Raw genomic sequence first — 12,064 nt, 5'->3', positions numbered from 1 at the left:
GGAAAGTACGGGTCAGAACAAGGTAGCTGGGAGGCAGGACAGATCATGTAACTCACCAGAGCCAGTAGCACACACTGCAGAGCATAAACACTTACTGACACTGAAACGGCGGTGCAGCACCAGAATATAGTGTCCCGGAAACCGGAGTGAGACAGGTAGGAGTTAATCCCTGACATGACCAGGCCAGAGCTGGGTGAAATAATCAAACCAGAGCGGCCGATACAGACCTGATCATGACAACTTTCATGCAGAGTGAGCTGAAAATTCCTTTTTTTCTTTATTATTTGTACATGTATCCTCTGAATTGTAAAAGTGCTGTCAAATATGTTGTCGGTAAATAAAGATTATCACTTTATAAAATCAGAAAAACCATTGAAGATTCAACTTGCTATGGTTCTATTAAACTAGGCTTAGTTTCTCATAGAGCTGTACAGAGACCAGTTCTGTTTATAAGAAACTAAAGATGAGAAAACCTGTTCAAGGTGAATTGAATAAGTCGCAAGTTTTCCAAAATACTTGGATTCCCCAGAATCTGATTTTTTGTGATTTGATTTGTTCAAATTCATCACATTGAATGCTTGATGCCATTTTGCTGAATTGTAGAGGACCAAAATAAAAAAAAAAAAATATGCTGTTCACCTGTTCCTTTGCTGCAGTCCATTGTCTACTGTTCCTTGCTCTTCCGTCATCTTCACTCAATGCTTAGGCTTCTGGCACTGACTAGGCATCAGATGCCTTGTCACGCTTCACCCAATCTCTAGTCAGTGTCAGGCGATGCAGGTCATGGCATCTAACACCTACTGTAATGATGACAAAGTAGTCAAAGAGGATGCCCAAAGGACTGCAAATGGGGCTGCGATGGCAGAACAGCTGGAGAGGTATTTCTTTTACTCCATGTTTATGATGCTGCGAGGTCTGGATAGATCCAATAATTAAGAATATTCAAAATACAATGAATAACAGTGTGAATCAAATTTAAGTGACCTGCTGAATCAGAATTTCGGTAGATTTACTCATTACTAGTTCAAACCTTCAAGTTGATCTTCAAAGAACATAGACAATATATTGATAACTTTAAATTGAACGTATCATCAGAAAATTACACATTTTTTAAGTCAGATTTTTATTTTAAACTTGTTTATAGTATTGTACTATGGTTGAAAAAAAGACGTATCGTTTGTCCATCGTGTTTAACTAAGGGACTGGAGACGATAGTTAGGTCCAGAAATATTTGGATAGTGATTAAATCTTCGTGATTTGGGCTCTGCATGCCACTATTTTTTTTAATTAAAAATAAAACAACTGAGATGCAATTGAAGTGTAAACTTTCAGGTTTAATTGAAAAGGTTAACCAAAAATATCCTGTGAAATGTTTAGAAATTGCAAACATGTTTCTACAGTCTCCTCATTTCAGGGGCTCAAACGTTTTTGGCCAAATTTACTTGATCATAAATAAAATGTTAATTTTAAATTATTTATGGAGAATCCTTTACAGGCAATGACTGCCAGAGACCTGGAAGCCATGGAAGTCACCGAATGCTGGATTTCAACCTGTGTAATGCTTTGCCGGCCTTTATTGCAGCTGACTTCAGTTGCTTATTTATGGGTTTTTTAGCCTTACATTTTGTCTTCAACATGTGAAATTCATGCTTGATGGGGTTGAGATTTTGTAATTGAATCGGCCATTGCAGAATATTACATTTCTTTGCTGTAAACTCCAGAGTTGCTTTCGCAGTATGTTCGACCTGTGAAGAGCCATACAATCAGCTTTGTTGCATGTGGTTCAATCTGAGCAGAAAGTATTGCCCTGTACATTTCAGAATTTACCCAGCTGCTTCTGACCAGTCAAAACATCAAGAAACACTGGTGACCCAGTGCCAATGGAAGCCATGCATGCCCGGTCTTCACTCTGCCTCCACCATGTTTTACAGAGGATGTGGTGTGCTTTGGATCTTAAGTTCATGCAGCTGAATTAGGAGCTTTTGAAATAATGGTCCAATTATGTTTCGTCCCTTAACCCCTTCACGACCTGCCGATTTTGCGCTTTCCGTTTTTTTCGCCATTCTTCTTCCGACAGCTGTGACTTTTTTTATTTTTTTTTGTCAATATAGCCATGTAAGGGATTCTTTTTTTGCGGAACAAGTTGTACTATTAAATTAAACTATTAGTTTTACCATATAGTGTACTGGATAACGGCAAACAGATTCCAAATGTGGAAAAATTGCAAAAAAAATCACGCGATTGTTTTTGAGATAGTTTATTCATTGTGTTCACTATATGGAAAGACTGATGTGTTGGTGTGATGCCTCAGGTGTGTGCGAGTTCGTAGACACCAAACATGTTTAGGTTCACTTTTATCTAAGGAGTTTAAAAAAAAATCAGAATTTTGTAAAAAAAAAGTGGTGCATATTTTGCGCCATATTCCGCGACCCATAGTGTTCTCATTTTTCAGGATCTGAGGCTCCGTGATGGCTTATTTTTGCGTCTTGATCTGACATTTTTAATGGTACCGTTTTTGCGCAGATGCTACGTTTTGATTGCCAGTTATTGCATTTTGTGCAAAATTTGCCACAACCAAAAAAAATAATTTTGGCATTTGTAATTTTTTTTGCCGCTACGCCATTTACCGATCAGATTAATTTATTTTTATTTTGATAGATTGGGCATTTCTGAATGCGGTGATACCAAATCTGTGTATATTTTTTTGTTTTTTAACCCTTTAATTTTCAATGGGGCGAAAGGGGGGTGATTTGAACTTTTAGGTTTATTTTTTTTTTTTTAATTTTATTTTACTAGTACCCCTAGGTGACTATAAGGATCAGCAGTCTGGTCGCTCTTCCATATCTGTTGATCACAACTACATAGCTGTGAACACCAGATATGCTCATCTCCTGTCTTACACAGCTCTCGGCCGGGTGAAACAGGAGTGAGTCATGTGAGCTACAGGAATCATCACATGACCCTGTGCTACCATGACAAGCATCGAATCCACGTGATCACGTCACGTGACTTCTGGTGTCGGGTGGTGAGTAAACTTTAATTGTGACCATGATTATAATGGCGCTGTCACATTTAAGGGGTTAATAGGTATGGGCAGATCGCGGATCTGCTCGTGCCTGCTAGGCACACATGTCAGCTGTACAAATCAGCTGACATTTAAGTGAATGGGTGTGAGAGAAACGTCAGACTGCACTCAGATGTTATCCAAGTGCAGTGCGATATACACACAGGCTGACAATGGAGGAGATGGGGGGGAGTAACTCCTCCCTCTCCTCCGCAGCGCCCACCCTCAGCTTCACAGCTGTGACCCGATCGCAAGATCCGGTCACAGTTGCATGACACTTGATTCACACTTGCAGCAGAGCCTGAGCCGGGGGTCATTAGCATATCACATCTGTTGCTCTCACATCGGATGCCATAAGCTAAGGTGTCTGCAGCCATAGAGATATTTACAGTTAGGTTCCCGATAAAATGAGATCACCTTGCCGCTGGTTATCGGGTTCACATGGAATGGCCAATACATAAGCTAAGAATCTCTTTTTGTCAATACTTCCAAACCAGTAATGCAATGCCTATTTCTTTTTACTCATTTTTCACAATAGTTATGCATTTTTCTCCATTCTCCAATATTCTTATAGCAGTAATGCAATGCTAATATACCCTTATAATACTAAGTGCCACTAGATATGCTTTTGTAGTTATGTTGTTTTTTGGTTGGCGCTTGTCCACATTTGTGGAAGCTGCTGGTCAGTTTTCTTATATAGTTGTATGAAGGAAAGGAGTATAGGTAAAACCATAATGCATGAACCAGTGTGCTCTAACAGGTTAATTTCTCCCTCTTGAACTGTATACATTTATATAAGTATGTGTTTTTCTAGATATCTAAGCTTTCTTTTTTTAAACCATCAATGGTTCCCGGTGTCACCTGTTCCTGATGTAATCTATTCCAGCTTTATATAGATCTCTGTGGTTTAAGATTTGGGAAGGTGAAATAGTTGTAATTTAGCGAGTTTGACAGTATGATGAGCACAAAATGGATCTTGGGGTTTATAATTTCATTGTAAAAATCTACTGTATTAATTGGATTAGGATTTGACCAATTTTCAGATTGCAAATACAAGACTGTCTGATGTCAGTAATTGTAATGTAACTGCTTGTATCAGAGGTGTATTAGGTGTCACTAATCCATTGTACTCTATATTGTGTAAAAATCAGTTTAAATGGACAACTAATAAGTGAATTACATATTCAGATAGTGTTCCCCGAGATGTGATATTGAAGGCATGGTATTTCAAGACTCCTTGATGGCACCTGCTCCTCTCTTCTGTGCAGAATGTGCAGCTGTTACAGAATTTAGCATTACTCAATTATTCAGTATTAGTAACATTCAAATGACTCGTGTTGAAAATAAATTTCTATACTATCGTGGACGATTAGAATATTTGAAGACCTGCAAATGCCATTTATTAATTTAGTTACACACATTAACTCCAAATAGAGGTCTAATGGCCCCATACTGTCAGAGGACTTTTTATTTTATTTAATTTTTGCTCTAGATCAAGTTTTAGCTTCAGACATTAAAATAGCAAATATTGTTGATGGCTGTTTTTGTGGACGTGTATGGCATGTATAATACAGTAAGGCAAATAACTCGCCGCATTGTAGTATGGAGTACAATTGCTTCCTCAGTAATGCTGGTATTTCTGTGTAGTATCAGATGTCACACAATATTATTCCCTGGCAGGATTGACTTTCACTTTCAAAACTTTTCTTATGTTATCTTACAGAATAATGAAAGAAAGGCTAATTTAGCCACAAGACAGGCTACTAAAAGGGCATTGGTCCAAGCATAAAGCTTGAAAAGATGAGCCTAAACAATGGTTGTCTTCTTTGGACAATCCCTATTTGTTAAATAGGCTCTCTAAAAATAAGCAAAAAAGGCCCCCAGCAAATATTGGATTTCCCTGCAGCGCCACCAAAGGGAGAATGGAGCGTAACACAGTTTTCACAAAAATGAATGAGTTGCCTGTGTAATACCCAAATGTGCTGGTTCCTCCAGAGACTCTATTAGGCTATGTGGGAAATTTGTTTTTCTATTGGAGGAAGCTGGTACCAATTTGGTCACATGCTTCTCCGCCAGAAGTCATTTTATGGCATATGGAGATTATTGAGGAGGCACCTCAATATGAGAAAACAAAACAGATATGTTACCAGCGGCTTCAGTTTGCCAAACTCAAGCCATGTTTGTGCTGCATGGGTGATATTTACGTCATGGGCCACTATGTGGTACTGCATGTAGGGTCAATGCTTTTCTGGCCACGGCTTCTGGCGAAATTTGATAGTTGCTGGAAACATTTTGATAGGGGTTGTCTCAGGAGGACATACCTATAATTGAGTGAAGCTTAGCAGTATAGTAAAGACAAGTGAAGCCCAAGATCATACACTCCATCCTGAGAAATCACCAAGGAATAACTGAAATAATACAGACCATGTGCACTATGTACAAGTGAATAGCAGCTTCTGTACACATTGTAAATGTTACACTTATTGATCACTACAGAGCGGAAATGCATTGCATTCAATAAAGGTCAATTAAATGAACCACTTCAGTAGAATTATACATTTAGTGGAGACATTTTATTGAAAGTACTGGTCAATAGGTTTTTTTCCTTAAGATTTTATTATTAGGGTGCCCTGCACTTACTGATCATCGGTCATAAAGATGACTAATACACAGAGCAAAATGAAGCTAAACGTTTGACCCAATATACTACTGCAAAGAATTGAAATATCTGGTTACATATGTATCGGTCTTATGCAAAAATGCATGAAATATGAAAACAAATTCTGGGTACACGCTGAACAAAAGATTTTACAAAAAATATGAAAACAACATGGAATAACTTTACATTATATCATTGCTCATGTTACCAAGCGTTATTGGTGTCCCATAGTCTTAAAGGGATGGTCAACTTTAAGTTTATTCACAAATATAGCGGGATTTTTATGGCACTTCTTAATATATACGTATTACAGGTTCTCTTACTGTACTTCTTCAAGCGGAAACTAGATAAACATATAGTTGAGATGATTTAGGAAAGACTGCACTCGCAGGGGGTTGGACCCGATGGCTCTTGAGGTCCCTTCCAACTCTACCAATCTACGATACTTGATATTGTTGCCTTCCTCGCAGACTGCACAGGACTACGGTCATAAAAATGGCCGAGGATGGAGGCGCATATAGCGGGACATATTAATCGGCCTCCAACAATTGAAAAATAGCTTTCTCATGTACAGTGTGTTTTTTTGTCAACTGGAGAAGACCAATGAACAAGTCTGGTCGACACCTCTACATCACTTTGGTTTTTAGAACAGGAAAGTCGTTCAGTCTCTGAGAATGGCTAAACTAATAATTAAGCAGGTCTACGCAAGGGAGGAGAACCTGTAATGCTTAAAATATTAGTGCCACAAAATCACGTCCATATTTGTTGATAGTGCTCTCCGTTTTTATCTTAATATTCATAATCGCCTTTAATATCTGAATCAATGTCCTGTATTACAGTACATGAAGCATTCTACTTATTCACAACTTGCATATGCAACTTTGCAATCCAATCCAATTATACTCATTTTTAGTAAAATGTTGTTGTGTGCGGTCAATAATTAATGCTGAGTCAGGCCAATACATTAATCTTCCCTAAAAGTTATAGCTTCTGATGACATACAATGTATTCATCCATCAATTACCATTGGGTGAAAAAAAGATATTTGATAAGATGAATGCATATATCTTGAAATGGTTAAAAGAGGGAAAAAAGCATAGGCCATCAATGTGTGAATCACTGCTGACCAACAGAAGAAAGGCCACCACTGCCCCATCGATATTCCATGATTACTTACCAGATGACCACATTCTCTTCATTCTGTCAGACTGTGTGATTGACTACCTACTGAACACACTGATGGGCTATCCAAACAATATACTAATCAAATAGTTTTTCCTTCTAAACCAATTGGATTACACTATGTACAAAAAAGCGATATTTTCAAATTGCTTATCTCAGTTGCAATTTCCCATATTTTATAAAATTATACCCCACAAATATTGTGACCATGTGACTATGACCGTAATAATTTGAGTCAAGAAAATGTGGACTGAACAAGAACACCGGGGTGGATGCCCGCCGCCAATAATGTATAGATATTCACTGAACACTCTACAAATGATGCCTAAATTAAGTGACTTGTTCAATGTGTCATACAAAGGTGTCTCAATGGAAAATCAGAAAAATAAAATGATCTATGAAACATAAATAATGGCTCAACGTTTCAACTCTCCCGGGTCTTTGTCAAAATGACTGTCAAGTAACTACCTGGCGCTGTACAGTGACTACATCTACCCTACCACTATTTATGTTGCAAGAATAGCTAGATTTTTCCGATTTTTTCCATGATATAACTTTTGTAGGATGCACTGTCCTAAAAATTTGGATACATCACTTCGTAGTTCTAGCGCTTCCAGAGTGTGCAGTGAATTTCTATACAAGTGATCATTTGAAATACACCCATTTTCGAGCAAACTTGGATTTTCTAAGCCCTTCAGAATTAAGAAGAAAGCTTGGAAAAGCTTTATCACATTGGATCAGGGCATTTTATACAAGGTGGAAAACTACAGAGCTGGGTGAGGCTTGGGTGAAGAGCTATGGTACAATGAACTGTCGAATGGTCCATACCTTTTATGGCTATCTTGATAAATCCAAGAAGAACACGAGTTCTTGGAGAAAAGAGCTTCCACCAGATCGTACTGAACTTTGAACACTACCAAGAACAGTATGTGAATCGATTAACCATTTAATCAGAAAAAACAACTCACTTCTAAGTATTTTGTAGACATTTTGTAAAACTATACAGCATATCATATTTTCCTAGTCACAAAAGCAAACTTTGTGTGGAATTAATACCAAATTTATATAAATACCCCTTGTTAGTCAGAAACAAAAATTAAGTTACATATTGTTCACCATGGAAATGAATTTTCACAAGTAATACTGTTTTGTACTTGAACAATCTATTGTATTCTTGTCAATGATGATGGTGGTTTTTAACCCCTTCACGACCATGGACGGATATATCCGTCATGGAGCGTGTCCCGTTAAGCCCCGCCCCCTCCCGCGGGCAGGCGGCAGCGGTCGGCACACATGTCAGCTGTTTTCAATAGCTGACATGTGTGCCTGCTAGCCGCGGGTGGAATCACTTCCACCCGCGGCCATTAACCCCTTAAATCTTAATGCCAAAGTCTGGCAGCAAGATCTAAATGCGCGCGTCCATGTTTTTTACTTACCGCCGCCCCCACCGGAAGTCACGTGCGTGATCACGTGACTATCGGTGGTTGCTATCGTAGCACAGGGTCATGTGATGACGCCTGCAGCTATGATGTTTCACTTTCGTTTTCCCTCGGCCGAGAGCAGAGGGAAAAACAAAGTGACTGTATCTGCTGTTTACAGCTGTATAGCTGTGATCAGCAGATAGATAATAGCGATCGGATTGCTGATCGCTATAGCCCCCTAGGGGGACTAGTAAACTAAAAAAAAAAAAGTAAAAAAAAAAGTTTTAAAAAATAAAAAAAAAACCAAAAACCTAAAAGTTCAAATTACCCCCCTTTCCCCTCATTGAAAATTAAAGGGTTAAAAAATAAATAAATATACACATATTTGTTATCGCCGCGTTCAGATATGCCCGATCTATCAAAATATAAAATCAATTAATCTGATTGGTAAACTGCGTAGTAGCAAACAAAATTCCAAACGCCAAAATTACGTTTTTTGGTCGCCGCAAGTTTTACGCAAAATGCAATAACAGGCGATCAAAACGTAGCATCTGCGCAAAAATGGTACCATTAGAAACATCAGCTCGAGACGCAAAAAATAAGCTGTCACTGAGCCATAGATCCCAAAAAATAAGAACGCTATGTGTTTCGGAAAATGACGCAAAACGTGCGCCACATTTATTGGACGAACTTGTGAATTTTTTTTTAACCCCTTAGATACAAGTAAACCTATACATGTTTGGTGTCTACAAACTCGCACCGACCTCAGGAATCATACCCACACATCAGTTTTACCATATAGTGAACACCGTGAATTAAACATCCCAAAAACTATTGTGCCATCACACTTTTTTTGCAATTTTTCTGCATTTGGAATTTTTTTGCTGTTTTCCAGTACACCATATGGTAAAACTTATGGTTTCATTTAAAAGTACAACTTGTCCCGCAAAAAACAAGCCCCCATATGGCAAGATTGATGGAAAAATAAAAAAGTTATGGCTCTCGGAAGAAGGGGAGCAAAAAACAAAAACGCAAAAACGGAAAGTGCCCCGGGGCTGAAGGGGTTAAGGAGTGTCTCCATTGAAATGTTTCATACCATAGTAAACAAAGCTTTAGGGAGCCGAGGACAACATAAGTAAGGCTAACCCCACAATAAATTCAGAAGATCCATTTGGACAAGTATTTTTTTTCTCCAAATAATTTCATTAAGTTTTATTTATATAGTGTTTATGCATTTTATCTGCTGTTCTGTCTGAATTACCATAAAAACAGGAAAAAAATGAAAGCCTGGACAAAGCTATGAATTGCTAAGAGGCAAAATATCTACTACATTTTTGTGCTTGATGGACATTTTCAGAAAAAAATAAACAAAAATAGAGTTGTTCATGTAATTGCAAGTCTATGGCTTCGTTGGAATTCTGTTCGCCGGTGATTATGATGGAACGCCTGGATAGAATGTGAACAGGGCTTTAGGAAAGCTCTTCCTTTTTGTTTAGTACCATTATTTGCCTCCAACTTTGTTGGAACTCCTGCACCTACAGAATAAGCAGCTTTCGGGACACATATAAATAATTCATTGTCTTGAAAAAGTCATTGCAATGTTTATTTCATGGTTAGTATTTTACTTGACAGCTTAAAATATTTATAAATGTTAGACTACATAATTATAGATTTTTAGATTATATATGTTAAGGAGTATGTAGAATATTATTGCCATTTTAGTTGGTGACAATGGGAGCATCTGCTCTATAGCTGAAAACAATTTGATATTTCAATGTTTGTAATTCTCTTGACTCGCTAAAAACTGACTTTTTTTTTCCCCGAAATAACTCATGTATGGCCAGAAAGTGGAATTTAGAGTTGACACAAGTTTAGACTCTTGGATTGTGAACTATTCACAGCTGTCCTGTTATGTACTGTACACAGACACAAACCTTACCATATCATACCATACAAACAATTTTAATTGTGTAGTTACAGTCAATAACCACTTCTAGTCGGAACATCTTTGCATAAAGAAAATTGTGATACATTTATAAAAACAGCCAGCTGTAACAAAATAACTGGTGTTTTCATAGGCATAAACTCATAAAAAAAAAAGAAATACACTTTTATACAGAAACTTTGTACAGATGTAGCTTGAAAATTGATTGTAAACCAAGGGAAGACACATTGCACACATCAATTATTTTTTTTTTCACATTAATTGCATAAGTTTCTAAGGTGATCTATTTTGTTTTATTTACCTAAGCTTGTTTGCATGATAGTAAAAATTGCATACCACAATAAGAGTGAAGCTTATAGTATGAATTGCTTGGATAACATAGAGCACTTTTTTATAGGCAACTCTGTAAAGCACATTTTCTCTATTTAAAACTTTTAAGACACTTTGTTTTACTGCCCATCAAAATACATATATAAATAGAAAAAAAAAATAAGAATCAGTATGGTAACGAAGATAAGCAATATTACATACAAAAAAAAAATAAAAATAACATTGTCCCCAAAAAGTAATTACAACATGAGGCTGCGGAATCTACAGATAATGGGACCAAATGTGTACATAGTCTTCTTTTTATAACCAATAAAACAAAATAGGAACCAAAAAAAAAATACAGTGACTATTTCCAAAAAGAGAACATAAGAAGTTTAAATTACGGCAGTGCCATATAACACAAGGCATTTGTTGGCATGTTATCATTTTAAACTGCATCTCACAGCATAGAGCTTTTTCGGCACCCTACGACTGTGCAAGAGTAACATACTCTCCTATATATTTATATATAAGCATGACTTTCTGAAGATCAAGTGTGGATTAGAACAGGAAAACAGAAATTAAAACCCCACTGAAGGTTCTGTATGTTTATTTCAAGGCTCCAGATTTCGATTCATCTGGGCTAAATTCATGCTCGTCAAGTATGTTGTGGATTATCCAGTGAATACAGATCTCGGAACCAGATTCAGTAATTTTTTTTTTTCTGGAGCTAAGAGAAGCTTATAGACAGAGTAAAACATTAAATACAGTCTGTATCATTTCCTTTTTTTTGTGCAAGTTTTTTTTTTTCCCCAAGATTCATTGGGCCATACAACGTACAACAGAAAGTTACTGACAGTACCTAGGATGGAACAGGGATTAGTAATACCAATTTAACAAGTGAACAATAAAAATAATACTTTACGATAAGTCATTCAGGTCTGCAGTAATGTCAGTGTTCCTTTCTCCAGTTAAATTGTCTTCAAGCTTAACTGAAAAGAGAATACTAGTACTTTTGTCTTGGGTTTCCATTTCCATATCCTTGGACAAGTCATCCTCTTCGTATTCCGCAACATCTACCTCTAGGCCAGAATTGTCTTTCAGCTTCCCATGATGTTTCAGATAGTAACGCTGATTCTGGAAAAACTTGATAATTGTGAACTTGGGTAGATCGAGCTGAGCGGACAATGTTTGAATGGCTTCTTCATCTGGGTACAGACCAACATCTTGAATGAAGCTCTGTAAAATACCCAGTGCCTCAACAGAAATCTTTGTTCGTGGACGAGACTGTTGGCGGTTTTCTTCTTCAGATTCTGCTGGAGATGCCACAGTGGGCTGTCTAGGGGGCAACCTTGGACCTGGTGGCTGTGGTGTTTGTTGCTGTGGCTGCTGCTGTGGTGGTGGCTGCTGCTGTTGTTGCTGCTGTTGTTGTTGCTGCTGCTGTTGTTGTTGCTGCTGCTAAAATTAAGTGAAAATTGTAAGCA

The 12,064-nt window shown here is 37.5% G+C and overlaps 1 protein-coding gene across 6 annotated transcripts in view; it reads right to left on the bottom strand.

Annotated features, from left to right (window-relative positions):
- Window positions 1–5,622: 5,622 nt before the first annotated feature.
- Window positions 5,623–12,064, bottom strand: part of SATB1 (SATB homeobox 1) — a 255,722-nt gene continuing 249,280 nt past the window's right edge. For 5 of the 6 annotated variants that reach the window (XM_075315301.1, XM_075315298.1, XM_075315303.1 and 2 more), the window contains one exon: window positions 5,623–12,038. In XM_075315301.1, coding sequence (XP_075171416.1) covers window positions 11,502–12,038 — 537 coding nt within the window. In that variant the 3' untranslated portion in view covers window positions 5,623–11,501. The remainder of the gene's footprint in view (window positions 12,039–12,064) is intronic. The other variant, XM_075315299.1, reaches the window with a different exon arrangement.

This window comes from Anomaloglossus baeobatrachus, chromosome 6 (genome assembly GCF_048569485.1).
Source record: "Anomaloglossus baeobatrachus isolate aAnoBae1 chromosome 6, aAnoBae1.hap1, whole genome shotgun sequence".
NCBI classification, from domain to species: domain Eukaryota; kingdom Metazoa; phylum Chordata; class Amphibia; order Anura; family Aromobatidae; genus Anomaloglossus; species Anomaloglossus baeobatrachus.
The sequence above is the reverse complement of the archived record's forward strand: the minus strand, read 5'-3'. Positions and strand labels throughout refer to the sequence as shown.